This window comes from Boleophthalmus pectinirostris, unplaced genomic scaffold, assembly GCF_026225935.1.
Source record: "Boleophthalmus pectinirostris isolate CB_2022bp ecotype Guang Dong unplaced genomic scaffold, ASM2622593v1 HiC_scaffold_20, whole genome shotgun sequence".
Lineage (NCBI taxonomy): Eukaryota > Metazoa > Chordata > Actinopteri > Gobiiformes > Gobiidae > Boleophthalmus > Boleophthalmus pectinirostris.
In genome coordinates this window covers 18,971,418-18,994,957 of record NW_026571153.1, presented here as the reverse complement: position 1 = coordinate 18,994,957, position 23,540 = coordinate 18,971,418, and the positions used below count along the sequence as shown (strand labels likewise).

The 23,540-nt window shown below is 38.9% G+C and overlaps 2 protein-coding genes across 2 annotated transcripts; both read left to right on the top strand.

Moving 5' to 3' along the window:
* The first annotated feature begins 787 nt into the window (after positions 1–787).
* LOC110160282 (uncharacterized) lies at positions 788–13,797 on the top strand. Its single transcript, XM_020924914.2, has 6 exons — positions 788–1,156; positions 8,626–8,664; positions 8,944–9,216; positions 9,909–10,148; positions 11,044–11,234; positions 13,125–13,797. The coding sequence occupies exons 1-5, from the start codon at positions 973–975 to the stop codon at positions 11,193–11,195; spliced, it is 888 nt and encodes a 295-aa protein (XP_020780573.2). The 5' UTR covers positions 788–972; the 3' UTR covers positions 11,196–11,234; positions 13,125–13,797.
* A 756-nt stretch (positions 13,798–14,553) lies between these two features.
* On the top strand, positions 14,554–23,341 carry fgb (fibrinogen beta chain). The gene is made up of 13 exons (XM_020924888.2): positions 14,554–14,662; positions 15,415–15,435; positions 15,524–15,630; positions 17,342–17,444; positions 17,699–17,767; positions 17,848–17,962; positions 18,083–18,189; positions 19,328–19,442; positions 19,695–19,814; positions 19,906–20,028; positions 20,141–20,235; positions 20,909–21,099; positions 22,396–23,341. Exons 1-13 carry the CDS (start codon positions 14,588–14,590, stop codon positions 22,625–22,627), a joined length of 1,473 nt encoding a protein of 490 aa, XP_020780547.2. The 5' UTR covers positions 14,554–14,587; the 3' UTR covers positions 22,628–23,341.
* Positions 23,342–23,540: the final 199 nt, after the last annotated feature.

Genomic DNA, 23,540 nt, shown 5'->3' with positions numbered 1-23,540 from the left:
ATTTATTCAAGTACGTACACTTTTAACAAATACTTTTTACTCTTTCTATAGTAGTTTCTTGGAGCATTTGTTTGCACGTGTACTACAGTGTGCGTTCACTCTCTCACCACTGCCTTTGACCACGTTATCTCAGATATTTGCCCGCTGTATTCTTCCTGTTTGTGAGAGTTTCAGGACAAAGGGCTGTTGTTGACCTGGTTTAGTTTCCGTTTCAAAAGATAAAATCACACATAACGCTGATTCTTGGTTAGACAAGTTTAAACCAAAGCGGTGACCACCTTTGTCTGTAACTGGACTGAGTCAGATAAGAGAAATGACAGCACCATGACACACTGGGAAAATGTCAGAGTAGAGACAGGAAAGTTCAAGCCACAGAATGTAAGCTAGATCAGAAATATGCAATGGGTTACAAATATTGTGCATTTAAAGGTGCACTGTGTAACTTTTCTGATGGGGTCTGCCACACGTTCGCTTCTATGGAGATGTTGTGGAGATGTTGTAGATTTGCTGTAGATTGTCTCACAGTATATAGCATTAAACGTTTTCAGTTTTATCTCCATGGAGTCAGGCAGATGACACCACTAAGCCAAGTTACAGGTCAGATCTGTGGTAAAGCGACACAGTTCACAATAAGAAAGCATGTTTTTCAGCAGTAAAAACACCTGCAGTGAAAGAAACGCTCCAGATACGGTGAATGTCTTTACTGTGAAATGTTCTCGTAGCCAAAGCAATACCATGGACACAAGTCTGTTCCCCGAACCAGAAAAATTACATAGTGCGTCATTCGTTTTTTGTGGCATCTTTAATTAGATAGCTATTGTTAATATGTTTAACTATTTGAAATGATTTTTTGTTTGTTTTTGTGCTTCTGTGTCCAGTATAGGTTTCACATGCATGCACACGCACACATGAAAACAGTTGTATAGTTTCGGTTACGTGTTTCTATTGTTTCTATAAAAAAAAAAAAGACTTATGAATTTTCCGATTGATGTGCGCTTTCGTTGCTCAACTTTGTGGTTAGTGAAAAACCTGAAGACCACAGTGTTCTGCAGAGATGAACAGGAAAAAGGGGCCATTTTGTGTCCTGTTAGTCAAAGAGACCACAGACTCAGCATCCTCTTCAGTGGAGTCAAGACTATGCAGCCTCTACTCATCTGTAAGTACATCAACACTGTGTAATATAATGTTGTGGGGTAGGCTGGGGTCATAGGTTTTAGTCCTGGTGTAGTCCTGGTCAAAAGTCGGAACGCAAGATTAATCGCAAACGAATCGAAATCGCAATTTGGATGGACGAAAATAGCAGATCGCAAAGGTTGCAGCGTTTGAAGTACACCGCAGTTTCCTCCACAAACGACAAAAGGCTTAACATTTGCTAACTCTGTAGTTTTAGAGTTTTGATCTGTACAAACATGTTCTGAAATGTGATTCTTGTATTCATTTGGTTGTTTCGTTCCTTTCTGGATGCGTTTAAAATGTGAACTTTGAACAGAATCCAACTATTAAAACAAATTGCGAATCTAATTGTTAAGCTTGTAATTTAGATATTTATCTCAAATCTTTGAATGCTAGAGTAGACTTAAAGTGCTTCATCATTAAAAATAAGACCACATGCCCTTCCACCAAACCACCTGACTCCCACACAACCATAAAACTCATATTTCACCCGCAGGACTCATACAGGGGAAATACTGGAGATCCTAAAGGTCATAAAACAATATGAGTTAAAAGCTAAAAACTAGAATATGAAGTAACATGAAGAAAATAATATAAAATAAAAAGATGTGTGTAATAATTAGAAAAAAAAGTAACTTAACTTAACCCTTATATTGTGTTAGGGTCAAAATTGACCCGTTTTCAAGTTTAGGTATGTAAAAACTGCCATTTGCTTTTTTGTACCGGAATGAGGCTTCATCTAATCCTCAGACACAACTATTTTAACGCAACAAAATAAATTTTCACCATTTTAGTAAATTGTAAAGGTCTGAAAAAAAAAGTGACATCTGTGGTGTTACGGGTCAAAAATGACCCGGCAGAGAATAGTGGCTGTTTTATGCATCACTTACAAGCTGTAGGCTGCTCTGTGGATCAAATATGGCTCAGTGTGTCCCACAACACACACACACACACACACACACACACACAAAGGTCGTCTTCACCCACGTGAACTCTTCTCTTTCTTGCAGCACATTGATACATTTTGAATCTAAAATAAACATTGTCATATATAAACAGGGTTTTAGTGAGATATTATCAGCTGTATCTGTTGCAGCATCAGTCAACATGAGCAGGTTCACTGTTTATGAGGCGCTGGATCAGATTTTTGGTCATGACAGTGATTCTGAAGACAGAGAGGAAAGTGAAGCTGAGGAAGATGTGTCTGAGGATGAGGATGAGGGCACAGACTGAATAAAAGAAGTGGACTAAGTGAGTGTGACGTCACCCACAGCGTTTGGCGCCGCTCAAATGAAGCTCACGGTTACAGGAGTGAATCTAGAGCCAGGTTATATGTTATGAATAGGATTTTTTGGACGGACAAAACAGCCAAAAAATAAAAAATAAATCAGGATCATGTGTCGCAGGTTAATACGTATATTTTAAGACCAAAATGACGAGGTTCACAGCAGCAGGTACAGAGAGAAGGACGACAAGATCCTAACATAAGTCAATTGGAGCCAGAGTCAGAAGGAGCCGGAAGAGCCTCCTGGAGAACTTTCTATTTGGAACGCGGCGGCTACAGCGTTAGTTATGTCCATTCATATATACGTCTGTGGATGAGGATGAGGATTCAGTATGACCCTGAACAAGAGCACACATGTGGTGAGGAGAACCCAGATGTCACAAAGACTGAAAGAGACGTCTTCAAGTCAAGAAAAAGTGACAGTTCATGGTCACCAAGCCTCTTGACACCCAATATAATTATACTTATATCAATTAGATTTATATTATATGTATTATATATAAAATTATTATGATTATAGTATAATTATATAATATAATTACAAATTTTATCACTATAGGAAATATAATTAGTGAATTTAAGCAGTTTTTGTAATCAAAAACGAGTGGTATATTTTAAGATAAAAGGTCTGTACAGCCAAAAAAAAATAAAAAAATAAAAATGTTTCCATGGACATGAACACATACTAAGTTAGTTATGAGGGGAAAAACAATATTGGATGATATCTAGTGTTTTTAAGTATTTTCAGGCTGAGTTAAATCACAGGTCAAATTTGACCCGGTAACACTAAAGACGCGTGTAGCTTTCAAACACAATACAAGGGTTAATCAAAAGCTAAAATGGTGGGTTTTGAGCTTGCTCTTAAAAACATCTGCTGAATTTTGTAATAGTTGTTTTTAAACCTGAAATATTGTTTTTGGGTATTTGACGCATGCAGCAGCGTCTCTCTGTGTGCCTGAGAGAGAATGAGGCAGTGGTGGAAGAAGTACTCAATTTTGTAAAAGTAAAAGTACAGTAGAGACTGGGAAAAAAAAAAAAAAAAAAACTCAAGTAAAAGTATTTTTTTTAAAAAGCTTAAAGTATTTGTGATCATTTTTTCCTAGCTGTTTTTTGTTTGTTTGTTTGCTCAAACTGTGAGCCCGATAAGAAATAACTTTTAGGCAGGACTCAAACAATAATAAAAAATATATTTTTACTTTTCAGTCTAGTTGTAGTGGTAGTAGAAGTAAAAAGTGTCTACATGTGTTTACCCTCGCTATAAATATTGTGTGTGTGAGATTATGTGATAGGGTGTGACATTTACAGATACGAAGTGTTTCAGACGTGATAAAAAAAAAAAAAAAAAAAGTCTTCTTTGTTGTGCCAAAAGCAGCTCACCTTTTGTCACTCAGAATTTACTCTAAAATCATTTAAAGTCTTTGACATGACAGTCCTGGTCCTGTGATTCACCCTAAAACACGGGTGGGCAGTTATTTATTTCCATGGGGCCACAGGAGAAACAGAAAGCATTGTGATGGGTCAGGTCAAAATACTTAACAAAATTTTGCATAATATTAAATATATTTCTTTATAAAATAAGGTGAGGTAAATATCATTGTTTTGACGAGCTGTTATGACTAAGCAATGAAAATGTAAGGCTGCCTTACAAAAAGATGTCATTAAAAAAACACCTCTAAAAGAAAAGTAATGCAGCTTTAGTTCATGCATGAGGTAAAATTATAACACATGTTTATTTTTTAATTTCAAATGATCTTAAACGAGCTGGTCAGAGTCAACCAAAGGACCGTATGTGGCCCAAGAGTTGTACAATGCCCAGGTCTGCCCTAAAAACTTTTTTTCTTTTTTTTTTTAATGTTGTAATCATTTGAAAAATCTTTAAGTTAGTTAAAAACAAGTGTTTCTAAAATTTAGCTATTAAAAATCATTCAGACCTGCTCTTCTTCAGCAGAAGCCCCACCACGGCAGCTTTACAGACAGTGGGAAAGAGCGCTGTCTGAACAGAGCTGTTCATCAGGTTTAAAAGATCCATAAAACGACTTAAAAATGGAGTTAGAGTTGGCTCTAAAAGACATGTGGAGGGCCACACTGACAGCAAACTGTTCACACAGGGAGTCAGCTGTAGAAAAAACAAACAAACAAAAAAAAACATGAATAGTATTTTTGTTGTTTGCGATTACTTGGGTGAAATATGATTTTTCTTGTTAATTGTAATTTTATTTTAAAAATACCAATTTTATTTTTTGGGAACACTAATCAACATTTTTACTCAAGTAAGGACATCGTTACTGGCATTGTTAATAAATATATTGCTCAAGTACTCAAGTTGCATGTGAAGCACTTTGTGCTACATTTCAAATGTATGAAAAGTGCAACACAATAATAATAATTAATTAAATAAATAAAGTTTGATTGACTGATTGAAGTAGGAATGAAAGTATGCTGCTAGAAAAGTATTCTGAAAAGTATGATTTTTCTAGAAAGTTATTTGAGTAAATATAAGTGAGTACTTTTGAGTTAACTTCACTTTCTCTGAATCTTTGTTTTACATCTTTTAGACAAAAACTAACATGATGTTATTTTAGTTATATTAATAAATATACTTCAAATATTTTTGATAGTATTTCAGTCTTGTTCATCCTGCTTTAGACCTGCTTCAGAGCTTTAGTCCTGAGAGTAGGTGTGATTCTGTTTTAGACTTGGCCTAATCCCACTTTACACACATTAATATTGTGTGAATGAGAATAAACCAGGTCTAAACAACCACAGTAGGATTAAACCAGAATGCTGGTGTTTTTAAAAGTATACAATATGCCAAAGATGTTCACTTTGTCTTCTTATGTGCTTTAACTTTTTGGGTTCTTTTTTAAAGACAATACAGGAGGCAGTGTATTTATCTTGTTGACATGTTTTTGGCTGTAAGCCATCTTCAAAACTGTCACCGGTGATGGTGGTGATGTGTCGTATATCATCTGTTGTTACTTGCTGTGGCCATGGTCAGACCTGATGGACCTGGCAGGACGCTCAGACTGACCACGCCTCCCGTCGCCAGATGTTCTCTGGAGGAGGGTGTCCCAGGTGTGTGAAAGGAGGAACGCTCTGTCATCATGGTTTCCTGATTTCAGTGGCCTCCCTGATCCAGCGTTTGACCTTGTTGTTCTCCAATCCAATGACCCATGCCCCGTCCCAAACCAGGGACAAAAAGCGGACTTACACAACACAGTGACAGGGATCCTAAAAACAGTTAAATTACCAAGGAATAATATAATTAAGTAGGAGAGGAAAGCCATTAATCATATGAAAAAAGACAACACAGTCACTATTCTACCTGCAGATGAAGGAAGGACAACAGTTACATTAAACACAAAAACATACAAACAGAAAATGAAAGCACTATAGCAGACACCGACGTCTATGTAACCATCAGAAAGAATTCAACAGAAGAAAAGAAAAACACAGTGCTCTGCCCGATAGTGGATAGCATAGAGTCAGTCACGTAAAATCTGTCAAAAGCCCTGGTCAAAATAATCAAACCACTTATTGGTCAAACAGAATTCCACTGCAAGAATGCAAAACGATTGGCACAGGAACTAAAAAACATTACTGTAGCACTGGACGAAATACTCATATCACACGAAGTCATCTCACTTTTTACCAAAACACCCGTGAATGTCACACTACACATAGTACAGGATAAACTCAGAAAGGACAAAACAAAACAGTTGACATTACGCAGCACAACTATTACGCTTCGTGGCCAAATCTACATACACAACAAAAAGTGGAGTGTTAAAATTGACTCTCACAGAATCAACTTTAACATTTTCTCGGAGTTTATATGAGTCCAATCTGTTCTAGAGTTATTTAACATTTTTGGAAATGTTAATTAAGTAACACTGGACCAAAGTTTCTGTTTAACCCCGAAATCAAGAGTTATATGAACGTTTTGAGAGTAAACAGATAACACTTTGTAGAGTTATTCTGATTTTGCTAAACAACACACAGAGTTGTTTTATTTTATTTTTACTTTATTTCAGTTAATTTAAGATTAAATTATGTACAAAACTGGTTCAAACTGGTCTTCTCTCACAAGAGTTTGAAGTGGTGAATGGAAGGAGCCAAATTAACACTAGAGGAAGTTCAATTAACCTCGCCCACATCAACTCTGGCAAATAACCCCAACTCAAACCCCCATTTAACTTTCAAATAGTTCAAATAACACTTTTGGTGTTAAAAACAACTCTGAAATATTTTACCCTAAAATTTTAACCCTCCAGTTTTTCTAATACAATAACTTCATTTACAGACAGAAAGAGGGGAGCAATAATGAGCAATAATGTTTTTTTTTTTTTTTTTTTTTTTTTTGTTTTTCATGAAGGACTTGGAACAAAAAGCATTCAACACAGCACCCCCACAATGCTGTTTAACTTTCTGGAAACTCTACGTAGATCCCATCCTGGAAAAAAATACAGAAAGGACACACACAAGTACTCATGGACCATGTCAACACACAAGACAGTGCTCCATCAAAATAACAGTATACATGATACCTACGCACACAGACCAGTATCTGCTCTGGACATCCGAACATCCCACGGCTCATGAACTTTCAGTAGTAAGGACACTATTCGAACAGGCCACAATCATCACAGACCAGACTAACAAGGAAGAGGAGGAGAGATACATCATACAAGCACTTAAACAATGTCAATATCCCAACAGGGCTATAAACGAAGGCACAAGACAAGTCATCAATAAAACCAACAAACCCCAGAAAAAATGAATAATAATAATAATACAATAAAACAATAGAGGGCAGCAGAATCATAAGAACACAGTCACACTACCATGCATTAGAGCAGGGGTCATCAAACTCAGTCCCTCTGCCCCTCTGCCCCACCACATGACCTGCCCTATGATGCAATCCTCAGAAGTTGTCATGCCTATTGCTTTTTTAAATTATTATTATTTCTTTTTGGCAAATAATAACATATCCGCATCTTGTATTTTGTTGATATTATCTATTAAAAATGATATTCATATGAAGTATTTATATTTCTATTTAAATAATTATATGACGTATTTACATTTTCCGTCATATTTGCCGCAGAATTTTTGTCACCTGACAAGCTCGAGATCAAACAGTGACAGTCAAAGCATGAGTTCTGTAGTGCAGTTAAGGACAGCAAAATGACTCATGTTCAAGTACAAAAAGTTGACAGAGAGTGCCGATTTTCAAACAACAGTGGATGACCAATTCTTTTTTTTTTGTTCAGTGTAAGGACCGTGCAGTTTGTCTGACATGTAAAGAAAGTGTGGAGGTTTTCAAAGAATATAATCTGCGTCATCAGGGTCAAACAGTTCTGTTATACAGCCGACCCGACCCTGACTCCCATCACAGTCAGGAGCAATAATGTGGCCTGCAGAGGAAAAAAATAATTGGTGACCCCTGCATTAGAGGAATAACTGAACCCATCTAGAAAGCCATAAACACAACATAAGCACTGTAGTCAAACCATACACAAAACTTGTGTACAGCTCAAAGTAAAATCTCACAAAAACAAAAATGCAATGCCATCTATGAAATTCAATGCAAATCATGCAATAAATCATACATAGGGGAAACAGGCTGGGCATTTCACATCCGAAAAAAGGAACGCCAAAAGGAACGTGAAAAGGAAGCATCAGGGAGACTCACCAGAACACAAAAAGTCAAAGCAGAGCAGGAAAACCTGAAATCTGCCACATCAGACCACTGTAAAAGAAATAATCACATGATGGATTGGGACGGGGCTCGGGTCACTGGATCGGTGAACAACAAGTTCAAACGCTGGATCAGGAAGGACAATGAAATCAGGAAACGAGGCACGGACACCGTTAACCGTAATGACGGAGCGTTCGTCCTTTCACACAGCTGAGAGAGAACCAGGCAACATGGTCAGTTAGAGCGACCTGCCAGGTCCATCAGGCCGACCACGCTACAGGAAACAACAACAGATGATATACGACACGTCACCAACAACACTGGTGACAGCAGCCTAAAACATGTCAACAAGGCAAATGCACGTCCTACTGTACTGTCTTTAAAAAAGAACCCAAGAAGTTAAAGTATACAATATGTTGATTACGTCATGTAATTCTGTGGTAATGGTTTTTCTTTTTGTTCTCAGTGCTGTGGACTTTACTGCTGATGGACCCCACTCTCCAAGGCCAGTCCACTCTCTCACCACAGTAGTAAATATGTTTTCTATGTATGACTGATCCAAAATGTGAAGCTTCATTAGTTAAAAATGACTTACATCACTGCTACACATTAAAAATAGGAACAAAACTAGTAGTTCAAAACATGTCACTTAACATCCAATTTTTACAACTCTGTCTACCTTAAAAGGGCACTGTATTAAAGAAATAAATAAATACGTAAAAATATAAAAAATTTCAGACAGTAAATAAGAACAAAACATTAACAATGCATGTTTTTTCTCCAGTCTCTCTTATTGTCAGTCCAGACCAGTCCCAGTTCTTTACTAACAACCCACTGAATCTGCGATGTGACGACACATCGCAGATTCAGTGGAAGGTGTGGAGGAGAAACCAAGACACCACGAGGCGCTGTGGCGATGGTGATGATAATAAGAAGTGGGGCGTGCAGACTGGCTCCAGGTGCATAGTGAAACTCCTGGAGATGAAGGACAGCGGGCAGTACTGGTGTCAGTCTGAAGAGGGAAACACCTCTGAACCTGTCACCCTCAGTGTCACAGGTAAAGGCTAATGCTTCAAATCTAGTTCGACGTGTTTGAGTTTGAGGGCAGATACACTTCAAACACCTGGCATTTCCCCCAAACACGTTGGACACACCTATGTGTTTAGTGACTTTACATGAAAAGTCTCCCTTTGACCCACATAAACCTGAAACATATAAACCTAAATTCAAAGAGAGCTGCTACACTGGACAGTGGAGAACTGAGGCCTGCTTCAGTCTGCACAGCTGCAGAGGCAGTAAGAACCCTGAGAGGAGCTCAGACTGTCCTCAGAGCACAGAGAAGAGCCTGTGGTACTCTAGAGCCTTTTTGTTGTGACTTTATTTTTTCCAGACGCTGCAGTCCCCTGTGTCTTTTCCTTAATAAATGTTTCATTGCAGAGTGAACACGTGGTCCTGACGTGCAGCTTTCAAAGGCGGAGCACAGCACAAAGTACACACACTCTCTCTCAAGGGTCCTTGTGTTGAGTACCCCATGGCTCTGCACTGGGGCCTATTTTTATTGCACTTCATAAATCTACCACCTGCTCTAAGCATAACATTTATAACTGGATAAATACTAGATAAATGCCTAATTATGGAACATTCCATGCAATACAATAACATGTTTTTACAGAGGCAGAGGCAGACAGTCCATCAACAAAGTTACATGATGCACTTTATCTATCAAATGAAATTGTCTCTCTCTCTCAGACAGGGGGGTGATTCTGCAGATGCCTGTGCACCCTGTGTCTGCAGGAAAAACTGTCAAACTGAGTTGTAATCATCGCACTGACTCGTCCAAAGCCAATTTCTATAAGAACAATCAGTTCCTGTTGGAAGACCAGGGGAGAAACATGATCATCCAGCAGGTGGCGTTGTCTCATGCAGGCCTGTACTATTGTGAGATAAATGGACAGAAGTCACAGCCCACTCAACTCACTGTCAAAGCAGGTCAGAAGTGTTAAATAAATAAATCACATTCTTTGCTAAATACATTATTTTAACGTGGACATATGATGCATTCTTTGTCAATTAAACACGACAACACTAATTCACACATTCATTGCATCTGATGCTCTCCCCTTACTTGGATTTAGTAATAGCCCACTAACACCACTCATACCACTGGTCCAAAGTAATTCCTCACTTACCTCATGTTTTCTATACAACAGTGTATTTGGGCCATTTATAGATGAAGAAAAAAAAAGAATTGAAGAGTATATTTTTAAGTTTAAACACGCCCTTTTTTTTTTTTTTTTTGCATTTTACATGTTTGCAAATTTGCCTCAAAAAAAATAAAAATAAAATTCTGATAAGGTAAAATGGACTAGCTACTTGATGAACTGGAGGAAATTGGTTGGGTCACTTTCACTTCTATAAATTCTAAGGACATAGTTGTAATGAAAACTTTGGGGACAATAGACACTAAATGTGTGAATGTACACAGAGCCGCAAGTCACCATGGACCTTGACTATAGACTAGATTTCTTTACACATTTTTTGCAACATGGAGAAAGGGTTAGGAATAGTAAAAAGAGAGTTCTAATTATTTTTGCACATGAAAAGGGACAAAATTATGTTTAAACACCTGCATGGCCTCCTTTGCTCCTTTCTGCTCTCTACTCAAAACAAAACGCAAACAATGCAATTATAATGTCATTGAATTGTAAAGGAATTTCAGTGCTTTTGTCTCTTTTGGACATTCCATAAATGAACATGTTAATCTAATGACAAACGTGTGTTGATTTGGGGCCTCTAAAATGTATTTAACTCATGAATTAATTAGTATATATAAATACATCTATATTTTTTTGTCAATTAAACCACTTTCCCACATGTGTTCCAGTATCAGTCGCCTCCACCTTAGCTCCTCTTACAACCTTGTTTCTGACCACTACTACTCCTACGCCCTCTGTGGGGCACTCCCTGCCCCCCTGGGTCATCCCGGTGGTGGGCTCTGTTGTGGGCGTGTTTTGCTCATCGTCCTGGTGCTGCTGATTCTCCTGATGAAAAGGTGCAGATGCAAGAAAAGAAAAGGTCAGTATCCAGCTGTGGAGATCCAGTTTGCATGGTAACACCTGGATCTCTGGGGCGATGTGGGGTTTTTCAGATTATAGGATGAGATGATGTAATACTCCCAAATGTAGGTCAAAGGTCAGGGGTCAGATAATCCTCTTGATCACACTGTACTTTGTCATGAAATCTCCAAAAGGCAAATTCACAAATGTTGAACCTGGTATTTTCAGTTAGTGACTAAACCCTCGAACTCACTGTGTTACAACAATTTTGATTTTAGCTGCCCCCCTCTGTATTAATTAAGTCATCTGAAACACTGCAATTGAGAGATAATAGTTGTTAAGTGATGTCTCTTCTCACTAATTGCTAATGCTAATTGAGCCTAGATTAGACTAGATTAGATCTAGCCATAGATCCACAAACACACTCGTACTGATCTGAGGCGCACTGTTGGGCAAGTTACTTTGAAACTGTAATGTGTTATTTATTACCTATTACTGTCATTTCAAAGTAATTTGTTACATTACAATATTACTGCATTTAAAATGCAAGGCATTACATTACTATTGCATTACTTTAAGTTACTCTCACCAAAATAACTTTTGCGCTGTATATGGACTGAACCAGGACTAAACCAGGTCTAAACCAGAGCTGAACCAGGACTAAACCAGGACTAAACCAGAATTGAACTAGGACTAAACCAGGACTCACTGTAGGGACGGGCTCGAAGGTGACCGCAGGAGAAAGGAGCGGCTCTGCTCCGCACCTCACGGAGGTAAGAGCGGCTGTTGCCCGATCGCTCTTTATGGACCCTGCTGCTCGGGCTCGCGGCCCTGATTTCAGCAACTATTTGCAGGACCCGAAGCCGGTGCAAGAGTCTGTTACAGCGCGTAACTTCTACCTTCCTTCAGCGTGTCCAGAAGTCCAACTTTTTGTGTGATGGTTTGCATCTTCCTCTGCCTTTTGGGTGCGAGCGCAGGAGCCTTTGTCGGTGCAGAACGTTTCGTCGACGTTGTGGGTTTCGTCGGGGAGAAAACTTGCAACCGTACAGCACTTCAGAATCACACTGCTAGAGACTGAACATGTATTTAAATTTGGAAGCTGAACACATTCTGTACTGTACAGGAGACAGGAGTCCCTTGGCCAGTCAGGACGCAGCGGGAGGAACGCAACACGTGTTCATACAATGTAAAAAAAAAAAAAAAAAAAAAAAAGGGCATGCAAAATTGCACAAAAAAAAAAAAAAAATCTGCGAAACAGCGAGACCGCGAAAAGTGAACTGCGATAGAGGGAAGGACGAGTGTAAACCAGGTCTAAACCAGAACTGACCCAGGTCTAAACCAGGTCTAAACCAGAACTGACCCAGGTCTAAACCAGGTCTAAACAGCGTGGAGTTCTTTGTCAGTCCTTTCGCCCGCGGTTACCTGAAGGTCTATGAGGGCGCATCTCCGGCGTTTCACCGCTGCTGATATCGAGGGGATTTTAGCGAATTTGTATGAAGAAAAACCCACCACTTCAATCCAGGTTTAAAAAACATTGTAACGCGCGTTACTCACATTTGTACCGAGTAAAATATTACTATTTTTTCCCCTGTAATGCCTTACATTACTGCGTTACAGCAAAAAGTAATGCATTACTGTAATTCGTTACTTTTATAACGCGTTACTCCCAACACTGCTGAGGCGTGTGTCACCATGGTAATTACTGAACTTTCTACCATAGACATACATGTAATAACAGCCCAAACAAAACCAAGAGTTGAACATTTCACCTTTTCTGTGAGAAGAAAGTGTTTATTTTGAAAAACAATGCAGTGTGTTATGTTAAACACTAATCCACAGAATTCTGTATCATCCGTAGAATCCGTATAATGTCGAACAACACACAAATGTTTATGTTTCACTTTTCCAGGTTCGAGAAAAAAGAGAGGTAGAGCTCCGCCTCCACAGGGTCACCACCCATCATGCCCCCTCAGGACCCCAAAGGCACCCACACATAAGTGACTCCTCGTCTTTGATGCAGCCAGTGTTAAAGATATGTTTGGGCCATTTAATACTATTACAATGTATTTAAAAAATGTACAGAATAAAAAATGCATTAAAATCAAAATACAAACAAATCACAACATAAATAATCATAAAATTAAAAAAGAGAGAAAAAGAGCACAGAATGAAAACCTTTCAGTCATATGCACAGATAAACAAAACCGTTTTGATCCTGGGTTTAAACAGACTGAAAGTAAAGGACTAGAATCTTCACAGACGATTGTCAGACAGATTTATTGATCTCCAAGGCGCCATCAAGAGGGGAAAATGTATATATCAGAAGTGATAATTATCAATTAAAATAAAAAAAAACTTTTATTATACAAAAATGTCATGTAGTTTCTTAAAGTTTAAAAACCTGTTACATAAAACATTTGGATTTGTTATTTATGTTATAATGTAATGAATGTGTGCTGTTGACTTTTGGCTTTTTTCATTTCTGAAGTTTATTTTCTGAATCCAAGTGATTTAAACTAATTTAATGAAACAACTCATTCAGATTGTTTCGTTATTTATATTTATAGGAAAATGTTTTTATTATTATTATTTGAACAGTTCAGTGGACCTGAACCAGTTTTTTAAATAAATTTTTACTAATTTGCCTCAGAGTCCTTTTTTTTTTTTTTTTTTTTTACAGTAAAACTCAGAAAGAACTGCTTTGGTTCCAGCAACCTTCATTTTACAACTTCATTTGGTTACATCAATCAGTGGATTAACTGACACACAGAGTGACTGCATTTGGAAGACAAAGTATAATGAATTTTCAAATAATTCTTTAAATCTTTAACATGTTCTCTTTCATTTTGTCTTTATCACTGCCACATTAGTTTATTTCTTTAGATGATTTTCCTTGTCAAACCCAGAGAGGTGTGAAAGAAACCAGATTACTCACATCAGATATGACTGACTCCATGACATTTAAATAATCTGATTCCAGAAATCAGATAATGATCAGATTTCCAGTGTGCATGTAAACATAACCAGTGTAACAACTCGTTCAGATTAGACAAGTGTCCAGTCTTAAGATTACAATAACTGTGTAATTTCCGGTCAGGTCTGTTTTGTACATTTATTTTGTACATTTACACAATTTTATAGATGTCTTTAGTTCTTCCCAAAAATGTGAACTCACTGCAAACAAACCTGAGGCCAACAAACTGGACTTTGGTTCTTTGCGGAGGATGGACTGAGTAAACTGCTCCAAATCCTTTCTCTGGGATCGATCCAAGCCTGGTTCTAGTCCAAGTCCAGGTCTGGGTCTAAGTCCAGCAGAGGGAATAAAAACCTGAGCAAAACCGGTTAGGATCGAAGAGAAGCACCAACGCTAGGATGAAGTTGCTCTTGCTGCTGGTTCTGCTGGGCTGTGGAGTCCGGGCCCAAGAAGATTATGATGATTATGATTCAGTAAGAAACCAGGACTAGACCAGGACTAGACCAGGGACTGAACCAGGACGAGACCAAGAGTGAACCAGAACTAGACTAGGACTAGACCAGAACTAGACCAGGAGTGAACCAGAACTAGACTAGGACTAGACCAGAACTAGACCAGGACTAGCTCAGAACTAGACTAGGAGTGAACCGGGACAAGACCAAGAGTGAACCAGGACTACAGAGAACTGAACCAGGACTGAACCAGGAGGACTAAATCAGAACTAAACTAGGACTAGACCAGCACTAAACTAGGGCTAAACCAGGACTAGACCAGAACTAGACCAGGACTGAACCAGGACTAAACCAAGACTAGGTCAGCACTAAACCAAGACTAAACCAAGACTAAAAAGGGACGAAACCAAGACTGGACGAGTAAGCCATAACCGAACCAGGACTTAACAAGGACCAGACTAGGAAAAGACCAGGTCTAAACAAGGACTGAACCAGATAAAACATGGGTAGATCAGATCCAAGCCAGGACTGAACTGGGACTAGATTGGGAATGAACCAGAGCTAAACTAGGACAAGGTTAGATTGGGCCTAAATCACTAAACCACGACCAGATAAACCAGTAGTGGATCAGGACTGGACCAGGGTTGGACTTGAACTAAACAAGGACTGAACAAAACCAGGATTAAACAAGGACTAAATCAAGACAGAAACAAAACTCAAAACCTAAACTTCATCTGAAAATGCGTAATATATTTTCTTTTCTCTCCCAACAGGACACAAAGAAGAACAACACGGTTTGTAATTTTTTATTTTTTTTTATTCATCACAAATTGAGACAAATTGTTTTGGATGTTTCTTTATAAAAATATATTTGGTGAGCAGGTCGCTACGGCAACAGTCGATGCTCGCGGTCACCGACCTCTCATCAAAGGACGAGAGCTTTACCTGACCAACCGTTACAGCCCCCCTCCCATCAGCTCCGGAGGAAGGTACTACTACTACTACTACTACTACTACTACTACTACTACTACTACTAATACTACTACTACTACTACTACTGCTACTACTAATACTACTACTAATACTAATACTACTAATACTACTACTGCTACTGCTACTAATACTACAGCCCCCCTCCCATCAGCTCCGGAGGAAGGTACTACTACTACTACTACTACTACTACTACTACTACTACTACTACTACTGCTACTACTACTACTACTACTACTACTACTACTACTACTACTGCTACTACTGCTACTACTACTACTACTACTACTGCTACTACTACTACTACAGCCCCCCTCCCATCAGCTCCGGAGGAAGGTACTACTACTACTACTACTACTACTACTACTACTACTACTACTACTACTAATACTAATACTACTACTAATAATAATACTACTAATACTACTACTGCTACTGCTACTAATACTACAGCCCCCCTCCCATCAGCTCCGGAGGAAGGTACTACTACTACTACTACTACTACTACTACTACTAATACTACAGCCCCCCTCCCATCAGCTCCGGAGGAAGGTACTACTACTACTACTACTACTACTACTACTACTACTACTACTACTACTACTACTAATACTACAGCCCCCCTCCCATCAGCTCCGGAGGAAGGTACTACTACTACTACTACTACTACTACTACTACTAATACTACTACTAATACTACAGCCCCCCTCCCATCAGCTCCGGAGGAAGGTACTACTACTACTACTACTACTACTACTACTACTACTACTACTACTACTACTAATACTACAGCCCCCCTCCCATCAGCTCCGGAGGAAGGTACTACTACTACTACTACTACTACTACTACTACTACTACTAATACTACTACTGCTACTGCTACTAATACTACAGCCCCCTCCCATCAGCTTCCGGAGGAAGGTACTACTACTACTACTACTACTACTACTACTACTACTGCAACTAATACTACTGCTGCTGCTGCTACTAATACTACAGCCCCCCTCTCATCAGATCCAGAGGAATGTACTACTGTTACTACTACTACTACTACTACTACTACTACTACTACTACTACTACTACTACTACTACTACTTCTGCTACTAATACTACAGTCCCACTCCCACTGGCTCAGGAGAACCGTGCTAGTACTTGTACTAATTGCTACTACTAATATTATTACTGTTTCTACTGTGACTACTACTAATAATACTACTTCAGCCCCCCTCCTATTATCTCCGGGGGAAGGTACTACTTTTATTATAACAACAACTACTACAACTACTACTCTTCCTATTGCTGCTTTTACTCTCTACAGTAGTGTAAATAGTATTGTGTTAGTGTTATAGCTTAATTGTGGACACTTGATTAAAGAGACATGTGCTCCAAACTTGGTCATGGTAAACTACTAGAGGAGCCACAGCAGCCCTGGGGCAGACTGAAGGAAGTGAGGCCCCTCCAACACCTACAACAACAGTATGATACCAATGATCCAATCCAAGTACTGACAGAGCTAAACCCTTCTCAGATTTTGAGTTCTGGCAAGATCGAACATTCAATCTTCATAATATTAAATGAAAAATGCAATGTTTTTACCATTGTTGTATTTACTAATTTACTCTCCTCCAGTCAGCCTCAGAATAAAATGGTGGGTTAAATGGTGTTTTTGACTTTGTTTTCTCTCTGTGTTTTATTTGTGGGGCTTAGGTACAGCGGGCGTCCAGGGACCACCACAGTGACCGCCCCTCAGGAGCAGGAGAAGGTGGAGCAGCCAGAGAGTGGAGGCTGCACACACGCCATGGAGGAGATGGTACTGAACCAGGACTAAGCCAGGACCGAACCAGGACTAAGCCAGGACCGAACCAGGACTAAGCCAGGACTGAACCAAGACTACGGGACTGAACCAGGACTAAACCAGGACTGATTCAGCAGTGAAACAGAACTGAACCAGAATTGAATCATAGTTAAAACAAGAACTAAACCATAGGAATGTACTTGAACTAAATCTGGACTAAACCGAACCAGGACTGCCCCCAAATTTCAACCTCTTTCCTGTATTTTTAGGGCGTGCTGTGTCCTAACGGCTGTGAGCTGAAAACCATGCTCCAGAAGCAAGAAAGAAATGTCAAAACCGTGAGAAAGATTTTACAGTTAATGACATTTATTTTTGTCTCGCCTGAGTTTTTATTCTGTTTATTTGTGTGTTTTTCCAGAGCATTAATCAACTGCGCCCCCAAGTGGAAGAACTGACCCGAGAGTCCAATAACATTTTTAACTACATGAAAAGCATGTCCAACAACCTCAGAGAGAGACAGGTCATCATCAGAGGTAAGACAATAACATAATCCCCACTTACCCCCTCCAGGACTAGACTAGGACTGAACCAGGACTAAACCAGGACTTCTGCCAATTTCTCTTGGTCTTGATCTTATGAAAATGTTTCCATAGACAACAACAACGTGGTGGGCCAGTACACAAACCGAGTGGAGGAGCAGCATGCTTACATAAAGGAGACAGTCGACACTCTTCTGCCGTCTAACATCAGGGTCCTGCAGGTAAAACTAGACAGAAGAGCAGTGGCAGAGTGGTTAGCCCTCTCACCTCACAGCAAGAAGGGCCCTGGCTAGACATGTGGGGACATTCACTGTAGAATCCGCATGTTCTTTTTTTAAGATTTTGTAAAAATGTTTTACAGTTTCACAATTTTTCACAATTATGACCAAATGGCAGAGGAATTCATATTCAGTTTCATTCATATTGTGCAGTAGAATATATAAAATCAGTCTTTTAGAATGATAAAGTTACAGTTAAAAAGGGAGTATTCAGAGGCAGTGCTACCATTTGGCAAAAGTAGGCAGCTGCTTAGGGCCCCCAAACCTGGAGGGGCCCCCAACCAATTAGCCTCAGTGCCACTAATGGTTGAGGCCTCAGAGCAATTAGATTTTCTCTCAATATAACATTAAATGAGAGTTTACTTTTAAACATAATCATAAGGAACATAATAATAATCATATGTAATGGATGTAAACAAAAATTTAATTGTACTTGCAAAAAAAGTAAAACTACTACTCTGGTTATGTAGTAGGCGAACAAACTAATAAGACAAGTTTCCAATCCACCATAATTCAAATAAGTAGAAATGCGCATGTCTCTAGAACAATGGGGAAAAACAGACAATAAATATATTTTAAAAACAAAACAGAAAAACGGTGCATTATAGTGAGGGCCCCAAACTCAAGTTCGCCTAGGGCCCCCAAATTGCTAACTCTGCCACTGGGGGTATTACACTTTTATGGGGTATTAATTGCTAACACATCTTTCGATCACCATGTTACCTTTTGTAACTGAATTTGTAAATGCTATATTCATATATTTATATAAACAACATCTACATCGGAAGTGTGCATAATACCTCTTCTTTAATATGAAAAAAAAAAAAACAAAAAAAAACCTGACAAATTCAAAAAAGCTCTTTATGTCCAGGTTTACTTTTTAGTATTATGAACTGAACTGAAATAAGTTTACTTCCAAGATTCTCAATTTTTATCAATTATAATTTCTTGATTCTTTCTCCTTATTGTGACCGTACCGCACCATAAAGTGCGTACAGGAGACATTTTCCAGCAGGGTCAGTTACGTTTACTGTGTTAAATATTTGTTTGTTTGTTTAATAATAAAGTTATGTGATGTCAGGGCGTCCTGGAAAAGATCCGACTGAAGATCCAAAAGTTGGAGAAGGCCATTCAAACTCAGACTGAGTCCTGCCAAGAGCCATGCAGGACCAAGTGCCCCGTCCCTGTTGTGTCTGGTGAGAATCTTTTGCTCCTTCTGACCCTCTCCTCTGCTCCATTTGACCCTCTCCTCCTCATCCTCCGTTCCATCTGACCCTCTCGTCTTCATCTTCTGCTCTATCTAAACCTCTCTTCTGCTTCATCTGACCCGTATCTTTCCATCCTCTGCTCCATCTGACCCTATCCTCTGCATCATCTACTCAGTCTGATCCTCTCTTCTTCATCTTCTTCTCCATCTGACTCTCTCCTCTGCATTTTGTTCATTTCAGGTAAGGAATGTGAGGACATCTTCCGTCGTGGAGGTGTGGAATCTCAGATGTACATGGTTCGCCCAAATCCTTTCGGCCCGGCCTTTAAGGTCTACTGCGACCAGGAAGCTCACAATGGAGGTAAATAATGCTTAAGCAATAGTGATAATATTAGTTTAGTTTAAATTTGGACAATTATTGAATTTAACTGTATTTTCTTTTACTTTTCAAGGCTGGCTGGTGATTCAAAATCGGTTGGACGGTAGCGTGGACTTCGGTCGCCGCTGGGACGATTACAGAAACGGTTTTGGAAATGTCGCTTTGGATGTTGGAAAAGGACACTGCCAAACTCCAGGTACTAAGATACTAAGTGGAGTGTGCATGTCCTCCCTGTGTTACTGTGGCAGAGTGCTTAGCCTGTCTCTCAGCAAGGAGGTTGTGGGTTGAATTCCCTCTTATTTGTGCAGGTGAATACTGGCTTGGAAACGAAAGAATCAGTCAGATCTCTAGACTGGGACCCACTGAGCTGTTAGTGGAGATGGAGGATTGGGACGGTGCAAAGGTACAACCAATGTTTAAACAACTCCTAATCTTATTTCATTTGAATTTATCTATTTTATTAAAGGTCCTGTACACAAAATAGACCCTTGTGAGCTTTAAGACATGTTATAATGTTGTTACCTCCTCAACTTCCAACTTGTGATGTCATTTTGTGTTGGATTTCAAGTTAACAGCTCTCTTTTACCTTTTGTTTAGAGACTGAAATAGAAAGATTATCCAAATGATTCTAGCGAAGATGTATGGAGTTTAAAAACACAAAGGAGCATTTCTTGTATTGCCACATGACATTATAAGTTTAGATTTAGACTTAGACAAACTTAATTGATCCACAAGGGAAATGATTTGGACATAATAGCTCACAGAATATTATAATAACAAAAAGATATGGTATCAAACTTTTTAAATAAGCAGCAGAAATAGCAAGAGTCTGATGTCAAATAAGGCATAATTATATAAATGGATATGTACAAGTAAACATACAATATAGAAGTATAGTAGTAAAAATGAAAATATATCTTTAAGAGTCTAAATAAGCGGGATTATTGTGTTAAACATGTGTGAATGAAACAAAACACAGCTCTAGGTCTGTTTGTGATGAGGAAACAAAACTGTAACAAAGATCAGAAAATAGCATGAGGTCCCTTAAAATAAACTTCCTGTCTCTGTTTTTGCAGGTGCACGCTCAGTACCAGCAGTTCACGGTTCAGAGTGACACCACTAACTACGTGTTAGCGGTGGATAAGTACAGTGGCACGGCCGGTAACTGTCTCCTGGAGGGCTCCACTGAACATTTCGGCGTCAACAAAACTATGACCATCCACAACGGAATGATGTTCAGCACGTACGACCGTGACAATGACAACTGGTGAGGGCAAAACAAAACAAAACAACATAACATAAACAAGAAACATAACAACAAGAAATTAGAGCAGCCATAACGAGTCACAATTTAAAGGTGCAATGATGTTTTTGCTTTGTCCACAATGTATGGCGTTAAAGTCATCAAGCTTGCATTTATTTCATTAGCAGAGTTGTATTGCTCAGAAATACCGTAAAAAGCATACATTTGAACTTTGAGTGGGCTTGCTTCTTTACAGACCAGACCTGTAACTTGACCTGGTGATGTCATGTACTTGTCTTTATGGAGATAGATCAGTGTAATGCCATATTGATGAAGATAAGCAGATGACAGGCCCTCCACCAGAAAAGTTACACTGTGCACCTTTAAGTTTGGTCAACTCTCCACTGATCTGATCTGACCTGTAACTTGGCCCAGACATTTCCTTGTCTCCATGACATAGATAAGATAATGCCACACTGTGGAACACTCAAGGCAAAGCAGTATAGTACCTATAGTACCAAATGTACCTTTAATCTAAACTGGGCCAAACTACTCAAACAAAACTCATGTTTATAAATAGAGTATGCTGTGGTAGTAACAGTAGGAGTAGTAGTAATAGTAGTAGTAGTAGTAGGAAGAGGAGGAGGAGCAGCAGCATGAGTAGTAGTAGTAGTAGTAGTAGTAGTAGTAGTAGTAGTAGCAGTAGCAGTAGCAGTTTCAGTACTAGCTGTAGTAATAGTAGTAATAATAGTAGTAGTAGGAGGAGTTGAAGTAGCAGTAGTAGTAGGAGGAGTAGTAGTAATATTAGTAGTAGTAGTATGAGTAGCAGTAGGAGTAGTAGTAGAAGTAATAGTAGTAGTATTAATAGTAGTAGGAGGAGTAGCAGTAGCAGTAGTAGTACTAGCAGTAGTAGTAAAAGTAGTAATAGTAGTAGCAGTAATAATTGTAGTAGTAGTCCTAGTAGTAGTACGAGTAGCAGTAGCAGTAGTAGTAGTAGTAGTAGTAGTAGTAGTAGTAGTTATAGTAGTAGTAGTAATAGTAGTAGGAGTAGCAGTAGCAGTAGTAATAGGAGTAGGAGTAGGAGGAGTAGTAGAGTAGTAGTGGTAGTAGTAATAGTAGTAGTTTTAATAGTAGCAGCAGTAGTAGGAGGAGGAGCAGTAGCAGTAGTAGTAGTAGTAGTAGTAGTTTTAATAGTAGCAGCAGTAGTAGGAAGAGCAGTAGCAGCAGTAGTAGTAGTAGTAGTTTTAATAGTAGCAACAGTAGCAGTAATAGTTTAGTAGTAGTACATTCTTAATATTACTTTCCTCTTTCTCGCTGTAGGAATCCCGGGGACCCGTCTAAACAGTGCGCGCGGGAGGATGGTGGCGGCTGGTGGTACAACCGCTGCCACTCGGCCAATCCGAACGGCCGATACTACATGAGCGGGGTTTACAGCAAACTGATGGCAAAGCACGGCACAGACGACGGCATGGTGTGGATCAACTGGAAGGGAGCGTGGTACTCGCTCAAGGCCATCAGCATGAAGATACGGCCATTCTTCCAGTCAGGATAAAAGTGAAAATGAGAACACTGCAAAAATATTGATACTTTGCAGCTGATGTCATGAACACTCTCTGGGGTGTGAAGCTAACTGGAGGCACTACTCCGTCTGAAGCTCTGTTACTCAAGTTAGACAGTTTTTTTTGTTTTTTGTTTTGTTTGTTTGTTTGTTTGTTTTTTTCAGTTAGTCACTCTTTCTTTTGTGGAAAATCAAACACCTGAACAGGAACCACAAACGCTTGTATTCATCACAGGCTTCTAAAAAAGGGAAGTTTAAAATTTTCTAGAGTTTTCAGACGATCTTAAAAGGTTTTTTTGTCGGAGTTTGCTAATGTGTACATTGTGTCTCCATGGTAACTGCTACATGTATCTCTAATAGTGCAATGCTACTTTATAAAACACCCCCAGAATGATGTCACTGCAAAGTATCAATAATGTATATGAGTTACCTGAAGAAGTATGTGATGTCCTGTTTTATGCAGTATTCTGGTTTTTACTTTGGATATGGTTGATATCCTATGGAAAAAAATACAATTTTTAAGGGACACTATGAAACTTTTCTGGTCAGGCCTGTCAAAACACAACTCCAGGTTTGTTATTAATAAAGACCAATAATGCATTTTGTTAAAAAAGTAAAAACAGAACAAAGAATAAATAAATATTTGAAACTAGCCTGAAAATAACAGTGGGGAAAGTACTTTGTTGAGCTGGGGACAGGCAAGAACAACACATATATTTCAACTTTAACTCATGTACAGATTCAATTTTTGCAGTGTTTTTACAGGAAGAAACACAGGACTGTCAAAATAAAAGCCCTGTCTTACAAATGTTGTGGTGGATATTTATTTATTAAAAGTTTGTGTTTTTCAGAATGTGCACATATTATAGCCTTTGTTTTGGGTTAAAAACTAATAAAAATAAATGAA